The sequence below is a fragment of the Podarcis bocagei genome, assembly GCF_964188305.1.
Source record: "Podarcis bocagei genome assembly, chromosome: 2".
Taxonomy (NCBI): domain Eukaryota; kingdom Metazoa; phylum Chordata; class Lepidosauria; order Squamata; family Lacertidae; genus Podarcis; species Podarcis bocagei.
Window position 1 is genome coordinate 42,115,767 of NC_138126.1, and position 14,124 is coordinate 42,129,890.

Below are 14,124 nucleotides of genomic sequence, written 5' to 3' on the forward strand. Positions count from 1 at the left end.
ACTCTCTTCCAGTTGAAAAATATGCCTGATGACAAAGGGAAGTCCATCAACTTCTGGAAGATAATTAGAGTCCTCATTCCTGCTATAGCTTATTCTGTGATATAGGCTTCAAGTTTCATTCTTCACGCTCTAATTGTTTTACCCACTTTTGGTTTTATTACATGTAATTGATTCAATTGTTTATAAAGATCTAAAATTGTGGGCTGTTAAATCATCACTGGAAAAACGTTTGAGAAAAGGTAAACTGTTTATTCAACAGGATGAGTCCACACCCAACCAGTGGTTTGATCTACATGGCATCATCAGCATACATAACATAGGATCCAATCAGACACTCTAACTGAATGGCATTTTATCATACATTACAGAGACAATATCCATAAGAGGGGCGACAATCATTATACAGGGCAGCCAACCAGCAGTTTCCTAAGGTATTCTGGCAAGAACAAAAAGCAGCCACTCAGAAGCAAATTGGATTCAGAAGGCCTATTGCCATACTGTGAAAACTGCAGCACTGCTAGGAAATTATATAGTCCAGGAGTTACAAACAGAAAAAAAAACCCTATCAGGTACTGTATTGTTTAGTCAAAGAGGGAGGAAAAGTGCATGGTCTTTATATCATTAAAAGGTCTTAAACATTTACACTGTTTGCTTATGACAGTTTCTGTACAGCAATAATATAAGGGTGGGTGCAATTGCTTTTAAGTCAGCACCGTTAACACACATCACTTGGTTGAACAAAAGGAATACTGCCACCAAGTTACAAGGGGGTGAAGAAGAGAAGAGGCGACAACATCTACAGTCAGCCATCTCTGGGTGCAAGCTAAAGTAGCTGTGATTGAAGAAGATTTTATGGGGAGGACCAGAGGTCAATTCTATGATATTTTACTTGCTTTGCATTGGAAACCCCCCCCCTCCATTTTAGAGTGCAGTATCCCTCAGTACTGTGGCATTGAGACACTCTCCCATTATTTGCCCAGAGGCCAATAAAGAAAAAGGAACAGTTTTCATTGTTAGGAACATTTTGAAGTTGAGAATTTTTAATTTTTTTATTTAAAGGCTGCATCTGGTATTTTCTTCAGCCAATTTAACCAACACTACAATCCCCCCCTTCATTTTGGCACCACACGCCAAATTATATATGCCCTGATATTGGTCTCAGATCAACTCAACACAGATGCTCCCATTACTGATTTAGGAATCGCATCAGCATGAACAAGACATAATTAGCATAGTGAGCAAGAGACGAATTTGCTTCATTCTCCTGCCCCCCCCCCAAATGATTTACAATATCCAGCTCATGCACTTCACATTCACTACTTTAATGCATTTTCAATTGTCCCTTGAAATTATTGTGTTGAGTCAAGCCAGATCCAGTTGTGTCTGAGGACACAGACAAATCTACCAGGAATTTCTCTTGTGCGAGACCGCACAGGAAATGGCACTTTGCAAAACGAAACAGTTGCCAGTAGATTATTGTGCCCCAAACCTACACAACTGAACTTTGTAGACACATGCAAACTCTACCCAAGATTTGATGATTCAACAACATATTTTGCTAATGTTGTGATTTTTGTACTACACACAAATGCAGAAGGTCTTCTACAATTCCTAGTGCTTGCCTGCAATTTGACAAACAATGCGGTTTGTATGTGAGTATGTGGGTAGCTCTTTAAAAATGCAAATACATTTCTTGTTCATACAACAGAAAGAAGAGGGGAAAACTTTAAAGCAATGCACCCACAGTATAACATTAACTGTACAAGAGATATCTTGATATGTCTAGTTCCCAAGCACATTTAATCCAAGCGTTTGTTCCGGTGCTCAAAAGGCACTTAAAGATTTTTTTAAAAAAAAACACAACCCCACCTACAGATGAAGATGCAAAAAATAATTTATTTTTAAAAAGACACTGGAAGTGTATCAAAGTAAACCCTCAAATAAAGTCATGGTTTTGTTCTCAAGTCACTTTCAAAAGTATGCTTTAAAAAAAAACGCTGCTAAAGCAACTGTTCCCCGTGAGCTAAAGTGGGGAAAACGTAACTGGCAATGGAGATAAAATAGTTTGACAAATGATTTTTCCTCCACCCCCATCCCAATGCCTAAGACTTCACTTTCTTGCTCTTTACTACAGCAAACTTAACATCTGCTGTCATAATGACCTTTGGGTTACTCTAAAGTTGGAAAGGCAAGGGAGGGGGGGAGGGAGAGATGAAAATAATTTGATGAATGAAAAAAACACACTCCTATATTAACTAATTGTGGCAATTACAAATGCCTACAACATTAGCAGACATGTAGGTAAACACAATTTCTCTTTGTAATATTATATTAAGGAACAATAATATAATAAACTACATACATTATTTTCCCTTCACACTATACATGGGAAGGTCAGGACTGTTTTAGGGATGGGGAGGTTGTTTTCATTTTTACCGATGCATTTTTGTTACACTGAATTATCTACTAAGTGCAAAGATTGGGTATCACTGGGTCTCAACTAAAATTTAGCCTTAAAAAAAAGTTACATTGTAGCAGTTACTTTTCATCATTTAAGCAGGTACACCATTATATAAACAGACTAAAACAGGCAAGGGGCAGTTAAGAGAAGAGGGAACATGGATGAAGCATGCTTGCACATGAGGTATTTTAAAAGAGGAGAATCACACAATGATTGTGTGTGTTTACTTCAGAGGGTAATAGATATCCCACCCAATACTTGGCTATTCTATGCATTTTATGTACACAGACGGGATTGGGGATGTATTTGTGCAAATAAAGAAGGATAAAACGATAAGTTACTAAAGGAACAATCCTAAACTCATGGGAAGGTTGCCTGGCAGGCAACTGGGTACTCCCTCTCTGTTTTCAGTGGGAGAGACCAATAGCTGGAGTCTTCCTGCAGGCCATTGCTAATATAGTCCTCAGTATCCCCAAGGGCAGTGAGGGCAAAATGGGAGAATTCCAGGCATATATTGGTGCAAATAATCTCCCCTCCCCTCCAGGCATGTCCTGGACACCTTCTCATTGAAACCAATGGCGGGGATGGGGAGGCAAAGAGCTGCCGCCGCCGCCGCCACCCCAGCCAAACCCAGATCCAAACTGGTACAACCCTTGCAGGGCTTAGGAAGTGATGGTTCCTCCATCGCGAACTCCCTGCTGCTGCCAAGCCTCCATAGGATTGCCTGACAGCTCTGGTCCTGCTTTAAATATGGTACACCATCCTGAAAGATGGTAGATGCCATTAAAACCAACCTCTAGGGAGTAATGGGAAACGAGTCCAGCTTCTTTTTAAATGATGGCCACTGCAAAATTAAAGCCAAAAGATGCCAAGAAAGCAAAGAAAAGTGCAGAGTTAATCAAGTGCACAGTCTGAACGAGGTTTGCCAAGAAGCACAATGGTGTTTAAATTACAAGTGAAAAAGTCCAGCCAGAGATGTCCACAAAAAGGAGACAAAATAAAAAAATTGCAGCAAGAAGAGTCTTGAGTTCAGTAAATAGGGAAAAGTTTTAGCTATCATGCAACCCCGAGCTCTCGCTGCATAATTTTTTTTTGCCTAGGTTAAATTTTAGAAAGAAACGTAACTTTGTTTTCATAAACTCCAAACGGCTGTATATTGTTATATAGTACAGTACAGAAAGTGCAAATTGTCACCTCATCAGATCAGTTATATATCTGACGTGGTCAAATATGGCTCATGCTATTCATGCAAGGGGACACAGTTTGAGTCAAGACCCTCTTGTGCTGCTGAGTCATTTTAAAGGGAATGTGATTTTACCAAAATCTTCCTTGCCTGTTTTAATCCAGATTTTCTCCAAAGGAATCATTAGGATGGGGGAATAAAATATTTCAAACACTATATAAGTTAGCCTATTTATTTATTGTTATCAACCACAGGTTACTTCAGAGTCCTCTTCTGTTTTGAAAACTTCAAGACAGCAGGAGTTGAGTTTCTTTTGTACACACATAACATTGTGCTACAACATGAAGTACGTACAGAAAATCCTAGGTTTCCCCTTCACGCAAAGGGAAGGTGTACTACTTTTAATTTCTTTGCGTCCACAGGTGGTATACTCCTTCCAACCAGGAAATGACCACAAACTTCCATGTTTCAATGAACCAGTCTTTTAAGAGATGAACTTGCAGGCAGAAATCCATCCATCTACCTAGCAGGGTAAACATCACCATCAGATGCACTTCTGTATTTGCAGGACAACAGCTGAGCCAAACCCCCATGGTGTTTCCTTTTGCTTGCTGCAACTCTAACGCCAAGCCAAGCCAGTGTGAATATTCAGTTCAAGGACTGACCAATCTTCTATTGCTTAATGCACGGTTGCTGTGTAATCCACACACGCACACTCACTCACACACACAAAATCGCTCTCCAGCAGAAGTCTAGGGGTGAGTTTCTGAGGTAAATCTACTAAAATGTTACTGGGCTATGGACAGTGTCATATATATACTTCTACACAGACCAGAATGTTCCAGTGGTAATACATAAAATAGCCATCTTATTTGGCTACACCAAATATTTCCAGCAATCTTGATAAGTATGTGTGTAAAATATCATGAAATCCTTAAGCCACATCTACTGTCCTCAGTGCCATTGTTTTTCCAAGAGTTGTTTTCGCTGCCTTTTCCCTTCAGTATATGACATCATTTTGTACAATCACACAGGAAATGAAAATAGGGGTGGTTACCCATTTTTCCACCAGAGGTTCCCTCGGGATGGTGCTAGCTACATGGTGCCAGATTTATCTGAGGAGCTATTTGGGAAGATCTTCTCTGTGGGTGTCACTGCAGGACTACCCATTCCTGAGCTACTACTGCTACTTGATCGATGCTGGACAACTGGCCGGATGGGTCTCATGGGTGGGGGCCTAAGCTGAGCTCCAGCAAGCCGGGCTGAGAGGGCGGGCTTAAAAGTAGTCATCATCTCCGTGGTTGAACTGCTGCTACGCCTCATGGCAGCATCAGGATCTCTGATCATGATGGTGTGAAGGGGGCTGGCAGGTTCAGAGTTGACAGAACCTATCTGAGGGTTCTTCATTGGTTCAAGGGTGTCCAGGACAACGTCAGGGGCTTGTTTCACAGTATTTTGCCTTTCAAGCTCACGCAGCTCATTCAATGCTGTGCTCATTGTCTTCTCAATGTCCTGTAAACACAACAAACAGAAGCAGAGGGGATAAACTGTTATCATTCTTGCATTAAATGACTTAAACCTGCCCATTACTTGTTTCTCATGGTCACTTCTTTGCTTGCATTATTCAGAGGGCTGGATTCAAAAAACCACAAATGGACCAATTGGTAGAATTTTGCCATATGTGATGGTGGAAGTCTTTTTAGTACTATTTTAGGTAGGTTCTAAAACAGCTCTCATGTTTACATTTGCCCAAGAGCTGTGGAAGAACATCAGACCATTTCACTTTCCCAGTGCTCTATTGCAGTAGTAGTGGCCCTCCAAATGTTGTTGGACTACATCTCCCATCATCCTGACCTTTGGCCATGCTGGCTGGCGCTGATGGGAGTCAGACCAGCAACATTTGGGGGGCCAAAGATTCCCCTGCTCTACTTTAAGATGTTGAACCCGTGAGCAACTCTCTGGACTATAAATAACCCTCAAAATTGCTGAACCTCAACAGCTCTCAGGATAATGTGAGCCCACCAATCAAGTTTCTTGATTAGGAGTTCACTTTCAGATGAAAATAAACCCCATGTTGTCCTGGTCAAATGGAAGTTAACAGGCCCAATTCTCCATGGCTATTTTTTAATTAAAAGTATGTATAGTCTGCCTTTCAGCTTCCAACATTATTCAAAACATATCAAAATAGAAACATAGAATAAAAATAAAAAACACCGCATGATTAATGCAACTGAAGGTTGTATTCTTGATTTCAACATGAAGTGAGTTCTCCCAGCCATGTTTTCAGTTATGGTTATTAATTCTCCAATGCTCTTCCATACAATCCAGCAGGACAAAGTCCTCTTTCCTTTTCTTTATGGTACAAGTATACCGGTTGGCCACCTTCATGTTTCTGCTCAGATGATGGCATCTGGCTGCCAAGAACTCTTTCCCCCACTATAGTAATGAGAGGGAGTAGCGTCATCCATCATAGTCATTTAGTATCTACCAAGAAATCTGTTAGTGTATCCATTTTGGATGGATGGCACCTACCCTCCTATGCATTTAAGGATAATAAGCTGACATGAAGGTTTCACTAGAAGGCCATTGCAGCCAAAATTAGAGCACAATTAAACTGAAATGGGGGAAATGAAACACTACCCTGTAAATAATACCAAAGCACTTAGGAACACAGCAGCTATGCCAAGAGGAGGGTTTCCCTCCTATTCAGTATTGTTTTTTTATTCAAACCTCTGTAAGATTTTGAGTTGAAAAGTGCATGAGAACAGGCACAATACAAACGTCCTTTGTGCTGGCTCGATGGGGGCAGGTTGGGTTGGAAGAAGGTATCCCTCCATCAACAGCCTTTGCTTGGGAAGTGTGGTGCAGAGGTCCCTGGTTTGGCCTGTTGAATGTTGTAGGTGGGTGAGCAGGAATTGTTACCACTAGAAACCACGAAAGAGGGCATGCCAGGGGAAGGGCTGAGCCCAAGCTGGAACCTGAGCTTGCCCCACTGCTGTTACATGATGGCACTGTGACAGCTCCAGGCCGGTACTGTAGTTTGCCTCTCATCTTTCATGGACCATGGATGTGGCAATTGGCCCCTCCAGCCACACCAGGCAGTGGCCGAGGTGCATTGTGCCTTAAGGCATTAGGGATCTGCAAGATCCCACTCAAAATTAATGTGGGTGGAAGGTGGTATCAATACTGATCCAAGAAACTATTCATCTTTAACTGAATCTAGTTCAGTAAAACAATAATATTACTGATAGGTAGCCGTGTTGGTCTGCCATAGTCAAAATAAAAAAATTCCTTCCAGTAGCACCTTAAAGACCAACTAAGTTAGTTCTTGGTATGAGCTTTCGTGTGCATGCACACTTCTTCAGATACTCTTCTGTTTCAGTGTATCTGAAGAAGTGTGCATGCACACGAAAGCTCATACCAAGAACTAACTTAGTTGGTCTTTAAGGTGCTACTGGAAGGAATTTTTTTATTTTTAATAATATTACTGTTAGTTCAGTAAAACAATAATATTACTGTCAGAGCTGCCCGAGGTCCCAGCTCACAAAGGACCAACGCCGGTTCGTTGTTATATACAAAAGTCTTTATTGAAGTTCAGTTTCGCTTTCACAGCCGCAGCGTGCAGCTCTACGTCTGAAACTCTAGACCGCTGAAGCTCCGTCTGAATCTCCTCCCCCCAGACACCAGTTTAAGACTCTAGCCTTGCTCCACCTCTTCCTTTGCTCTTTCCTCCTCTGGTTCCGCCTGTCAGCTGGGGTCTTGCCCTTCCTAGACTCTTCTGACGCTGAGTCCCCTGAGTTTTCCCCTGGCTCCGGCGGGCTTTAGGACCTGGTTCCCAATCCGGGTTTTCTGCTGTCCCACGCGCCTGTACATTCGAACTTGGCGCGCGCCCCCAGCCGGCAACCTTCCTCCTGACCGTTACACTGCTCCTGTCACTGCTCCCCCCTTCGGGGAGGCTAGCTGGACCTGACCTCCCCTCCGTTCCCCCACTCTCCGATAGAGGCGTGGTCAGCCCTGACTCATCTTCTCTCCCTGCTGGAGGAGACGCTGGCCCTGACACATGGGACTCTTCCCCCCCACTACGCTCTGGTGGGGAAGCTGGTCCTGATCTCCCGCTGCTGCTTTGGGAGTCCCCGCTGGCCCCTTGTTTCTGGTGTGTCCCCCCTGGGACCCCCCTTGCCCTGGCCATCGGCGCCTCCTTCTGGGAATCTTCTGATTCGCTGGAGAAGCTCATGGAATCTCTCGGGTCACTGCCATACTCCCCTACGCTGCCCTCAGATTCTTCCCCTTCGCTCTCCATTTCCTCTCTCCCCTGTGCCTCTGTTCCTGAGCCCCTGACAATTACTGTATCCTTTAACTTAATAACTCCACAGTTATAGGCCTCTTGAACGTAGGTTTGGTTTTTTTAAAATAACTCTTTTCTTAAACTAATTCCCCCTACACTGTAGGCATCACAGATATAGGATGCAAATCCTATTCTGATCATGTTGACAGTAGAAGGAGCACAAAACAATTCCAATTCTCAATAAGCTAGCGTTTTTAAAGATCAGAGTAAAAATGAAAGGAAAAAATGGCACTAATTATTCTTTCCATCGTCATAGCTACTATTAGGCCATTTAAGAAAAATAATGTGATTACGATTAAAATTATGTTAATTAAGAAACTGTTGCATTGCCCACCCCCTTTACCTAACCCCTGACACTGGTGCTTGAGCAATCTGCTCAGAACTCAGCAAATAAACGGCTTCTTTCAGGCCCATCTAGTAGAAAAACAATGTGAAATATACATTTTGTCACAAAGACAGGCTCAGCCTTGACATATAACTTTTGAAAGCTACATATGAATAATGCATTTTAGCAGCTTCAACCGATAAAACTGACTCGTGTACTATCGTGGGGGGGGAACCACCTTGATTTTTGGATTGTACTACAGCAAAATTAGCATATGTATGTATGGCAATGGCCATAAACACTGTCATTTTATGTAGAAACCAAAAGAGTCACATATATTTACTTTAGGATGGAGACAGAAGGTGATTGGAAAGAGGTAGCGCCTTTCTTTGAAATCCCCTCCAGCTATTACACTTCAATGAAACCCATATGAATTCCAAGTTCCGTAATTTTCATTTGCAAAGAAGAAGAAGAAGAAGAAGAAGAAGAAGAAGAAGAAGAAGAGAAGAAGAAGATAGCCCTGGATGCCACATAGGTTTTGAGAAAGGATCTTTGCAGAACGTGGATTTGAAAATGTACACAGGATGTGCTGTGAGGCTGTCTACTCAGAACTCTACTCCAGAGTTCAATGGGACTTACCGTATTTCCAGTGTGTTTGGAATTGAAGCATCAGTGCTGTAAAGGACATATAATGCCAAATCACACCACTGCCAGCTTATTTGCTGAGGAGTACTCATTTGATTATCATGGTTCATTCTTTCATTTAATTTGAAGATTAAGTAATATAGTCCAATCCAAATTTTAAATAAGCCTCATTGGCTATCTAGGACTCTTTTAGGTCCCCTTGAGTGAACAATTAGCTATTTGCCACATTTCTTGCCAATTTGAAAAGGTGCTTTGATAAAACATAGAGGCATTTCTCTCTTAAGTGTTGCCATTTGTTCTGACTTTACTAGCAATTTCTTTGTGCTCTTTTCTTTTCCCTTGCATTTCGTCTCTGCTGGTTAAAAGAAGAAGATATTTTAAGAAAATAGTCTAGAAACAGAATTTGTGGCCTGGAGATCACGCCACCCTATTTTGTTTTTAGGGCAAATATAATAGGCTGCTCTGTCTATTATTAAGGAAGGTTTTTTCTTTCTTCTAGATAACCATCAACTGCCTACAGAAGTTTTTAGATGCTCTCTTGGCAGTTCCCTCTCTGCTGGCCTCTGTGCTCTCCCAGATTAGGAGTAATGGCCCACAGAAACACCAATTCATTCTAATAGCATAAGACAAAGAGCACCCACTGCTAGGCAAAGAAGTAATGTCATTCTATTTGGTTTACTGCTGTGCAAATTAAACACTAAACAAAAAAAGGAGGAATAAAAATAAGACGGAGTAAAGAAAAGAAAAACACAATTTGAATGAAAACAAAGTCTCCATAATCCTCAAGCAGGGACGTGTGGGATAATGGCATTAAACCTAAATCATCACACTGCAAAATATATATATATTGATGACTGCCTTTAAAAACTGAACACCACCAGCCACTAGTGTTACTATGGCGAAAAGTCGCACAGGAACAAGCAAGCAAGCAATAAAGTGACAACATAATCAATCTATCAACAGCCCACACAGAAAAGGTTGAAAGGTGTCAAAAGCTAATAAGTGTTAGATTGAAAATAAACAGCTCCACCAACCTTTGAGCAACCCATGCAAGCAAAAGGTAAAGAGGCTCAGCTGAGAGTTCAGAGAAAAATGTTCCTCCATTTGGTCCTTAAAGGCTACCCGCTAATAATGCCACTTACAGCTTCAGATTTTTTAAAAACCCAGAAGTCTCTCCTCCCAATCCCCTTGTTATCGTATGTCTGGATGCTTTATTTCATACAAATCAACATTTTCTTCACACATATTCCCCCCCCCCCAGGTTCAAGTCTTGGTGGTGGCAGTTTTTGTTAGATTAAACCTCCCCTCTCCGTGCACTGTAATCCTGGTCAAAACTGACTCAGGGACCTGCTATAAATTTTAAAGGCCTAACCTGGTTTAGACTGACATCAAGTTTGGACCTAAGAGAGGTATGAACATTAACCTTCCCCTTATCACTAGCTGCTAGTTTATTTACTGGTACAAACTTGGTACAAAACTTGTCCCACCTGCCAGCCAAAATTGGCTCATAAAGCCAGTTAAAACTATATATTTTATTTTTTAGTTCTGTGAGCTGGCAGTCAGCACAGTTCAATGACCAGTATAGTGGTCAAAGACCTATACAACCTAAAAATCATCTGGTTTTATGCAAGATTTCTGATCCTAGTCTAAGTTCCCATTCTGTAAAATGGGAAAAATCAGGGAACCTTTTTATGAGAACATTGGTTTTGTTCAGATTCTAATTAGCATTACTTAGCTTTTGCCTCTCTCTGGTCACAGGCTACTTTACTTCTTACTTTACACAGTTTGGAGACTGCTCAAATTCTCTAGGGGGACACATATTGCACTGGAAGGATAAGCACTAATGCGTTTTAAAAGTATTTGCGTTTTTAAGATTGAAATACACTGTAGTGGCCCAACATATCAATCCCCTTGAGTAAGAACTTGAAAGCGGCTGGCTTCTGGTGGGTCACAGTGGTCAGTAAGCTTCAGTCCAGTCAAAAATTAAACGGGATCCACTGCGAAGTACAATGCCGCAAAAGGTTGGCATGGTTGTTGATTTACATACTGCAAATCTAGAAACTAATGCATCTTAAAGAATCTAGTCTGGATGGCTCAATATAGACATGGCTGATCCCCTGAAATCTGTTCCCTGAAACACTCAGTGAATCTCACTTTTTCATAATTGCAGCCTCTCCTACCTCTGCAAGTGCTTCTGCTTCTAGTGACTTCTGATCCCCAAGACTACTGTGGCGAGTTGAGCTGCAGGTGGGCCTCAGTGGGTGGCCGTCAATCAAGGCCTTCCTGTCTGGATAGTTGATGCTGCCAGCACTGCCAAAAGTGGCCATCCTGCGCTTCTCTGGGCTCTCAATCCTGCCTCTGTTCAGTGGTAATATGTGGGGACTGCTGGGACAAGCTGCTGCTCGAGGAGGGGTGTCTATCCCAGGACCAATCCCTCTGGGAGGGCTGTGTGTATCGCCTCCACTGCGACGGCGAGGGATTGCTGCCCCGTCAGATCTCAACCTTACCCTGTGAAGAAAACAACAACAACAGCAGCAGCCTTGTGAAATCCCCACTCCAAGCTTCCAAAGTCATCTAGACTAATAAATGGATCTCTACAGACCCCTTCCGTTTAAAACACAGTATAAATCGTACAAATTGGCTCATAAATTTCCTCCGGTTCATGCATTGACTATCGTGCCCGTCACAAGAGGAGGAGAAAGACAACGCTTGCATCCAGATGAGAACAAATCAGTTTCCTACCGTCCCATTACTCCTCCAAATCCGTAGTCTGGAATATGGTCTGTTGGAGACTGGATGTCATTCTTTGATGAGGCTTTATCATCCAGCAGAGGTCCACTACTTGCCTCGCTGTCTGCCTTCTGACTCAGGCTGTCTGAGAATGCATCGTCCCTATGAATAATGAAACTCTCTGTCAGCCAGAACAGAATAACTGAATGCCTTCTGCGTGAGGGAGAAGCTCTGCTTGATTGTGGAGGAGGGGGGTGCAATAATGTCTGGGGAGAAGCAGAGCTGAAAGGAGGCAGCTCAAAGTTCCACTCCGCTGCCTAACTTATTTCTTTACCTTATGAAAGCCCCTACAGATATGAAACACAAAACTCTGGTTCAGCTGACCAACAGAGTCTTCGGCTTGTTCTCAAACCTTTTGCTTGCTACCACATAGAAGTCAGTTAGTACAGCAACCTGTAGAGTTAATACAGTGGTACCCCGCAAGACGAATGCCTCGCAAGACGGAAAACCTGCAAGACGAAAGGAGGCGCTTCGCAAGACGAATTTCCCTATGGGCTTGCTTCGCATAGGGAAATCTCCGGGGACCTGTTTTAAATGCTGGTGGTGGGGAGCAAAGCCTTTCCCCCCCTCCGGCCTTCAGAAGAGGTCCAGGAAGGCCGGCGGGGGCTGAAAGGCTTTGCTCCCCACCGCCAGCATTTTAAAAGCAGTCCGGCATAGCAGGGAAGCGCTTCCCGCTATCGCGGACGGCTTTTGAAGGCAGGCGGGGGGAGCAAAGACTTTCGCCCTGGACCTCTTCTGAAGGCCGGCGGGGGGCGAAAGTCTTCCCCCCCCCCCGCCTGCCTTCCCGGGAGAGCGGAGAAAGGCGCTGCCTTTCTCCGCTGTCGCCGACGGCTTTTGAAGGCAGGCGGGGGGGGGAAGACTTTCGCCCCCCGCCCGCCTTCAGAAGAGGTCCTGGACCTCTTCTGAAGGCTGGCGGGGGGCAAAAGTCTTTGTCCCCCCTGCCTGCCTTCCCAGGGGCTTTTAAATCGCCCCGGACAGCGAAGTCCTCCGCTGTCCCGGGGTTTTTTAAAATGCTGGGGGTGGGAAGAAAAGCCCTTGTCCCCCCCCCCAGCCTTCAGAAGAGGTCCGGGGACAGACTGTCCCCGGACCTGGTCTGAAGGCGGTTTCCCTAGGAACGCATTAATTGGTTTTCAATGCATTCCTATGGGAAACCGTGCATCGCAAGACGAAAAACTCGCAAGACGAAGAGACTTGCGGAACGAATTAATTTCGTCTCGCGAGGCACCACTGTATATTAAATCTACAGGTTGCTGTACTAACTGAAAGTACAGTACATACAAAATAGAATAGCAGCCAATACAAAGACATTTTGTAAGAGGGGAAGAAACATATTAAAAAGAGGCCACTTATTATTAGATTGCTGTAATGGGCTATTATTGGAATAGTATTGGAAAACTAATTAAAAAAAATAAAAAAGAAGATGAGGCCTTCTTTCGTGTGGATGAATGAACAGAATCAAGGAAGCTATGCATTATATGGCTCTATGCCCCATAGTTTTTTGGGTGGTGTGTGGGTTGGGGGAAGGGCTTCTGTTGAACAAAGTCTTTGAAATTTTCATGCTTGCAGCTGTCAACATCTGGAAGAATATTCCACTTCTGCAATGGAATGGGGAATGATGCACAAATATGAGGAGGAAAGATAGTAAAAACATTTTTACAGCACAAGAAAGCTGAACTTTGATCCAAAGAACATGATGAGTGGAAAGGGAAAGTTTTCTGCTTGACTTTTTCTAGATCAAGAATTCCAGATTTATTAGCCAAATCTATCACAATATTTCAGTATATTCTGGATTTGACACACATACAACCACTCTCTTACATATTGTATCAAACTATCCTGGACACAATACCTGTAGAACATAGTAGACATATGCTTTTATGTGAATACAGCTTAGGAAGAGTGGCACAGCGCTCTGCCAAAAGTGCAATTATTAATGGCATTAAAAGGATGTGCAGGAGGGCATCAAATAAGATTTAAAAGAAAATAAACCCACCCTTCACTCTAGGTGTGAAGCACAAGACAACAGACCAATTTCCACCCAAAACAAACAGCTAACCTATCGCACTTCACTTGTTCAGCAAACTTCTTCCTACTTACATATCTTGCACCACTATGTACTGATGTGGTATGAGGCCATCCACACCATTATGGCGACCTTCCCACCAGTCTTCAGATGCTCGATGGTACAAGAGAAGTGAGGCACCTTTCTTGAAAGACAACTCGCGTGGGGACCGCCCAATGTAGTCAAACTTGGCAATAGCTTCAATCTGTTCCACCTCTGTAAGCAGGCAGGAGGGAGAAGACAAGAGAGGCAATTAAAAGGAAGCTGCAGTAAGAAAGCAATGGAGTGCACTCTGTGATGTAAGATAAGATTT

At 43.0% G+C, this 14,124-nt stretch overlaps 1 protein-coding gene across 3 annotated transcripts in view; it reads right to left on the reverse strand.

Moving 5' to 3' along the window:
• Nucleotides 1-228: 228 nt before the first annotated feature.
• SRGAP3 (SLIT-ROBO Rho GTPase activating protein 3) overlaps nucleotides 229-14,124 on the reverse strand; it is a 200,795-nt gene continuing 186,899 nt past the window's right edge. For 2 of the 3 annotated variants that reach the window (XM_081183997.1, XM_081183996.1), the window contains exons 19-22: nucleotides 13,847-14,027; nucleotides 11,702-11,851; nucleotides 11,140-11,467; nucleotides 229-5,156 (exon numbers count right to left, since the gene is read on the reverse strand). In XM_081183997.1, the coding sequence (XP_081040123.1) occupies nucleotides 4,740-5,156; nucleotides 11,140-11,467; nucleotides 11,702-11,851; nucleotides 13,847-14,027 (1,076 nt within the window). In that variant the 3' untranslated portion in view covers nucleotides 229-4,739. Of the gene's footprint in view, nucleotides 5,157-11,139; nucleotides 11,468-11,701; nucleotides 11,852-13,846; nucleotides 14,028-14,124 lie in introns of those variants that run through there. The other variant, XR_014005099.1, reaches the window with a different exon arrangement.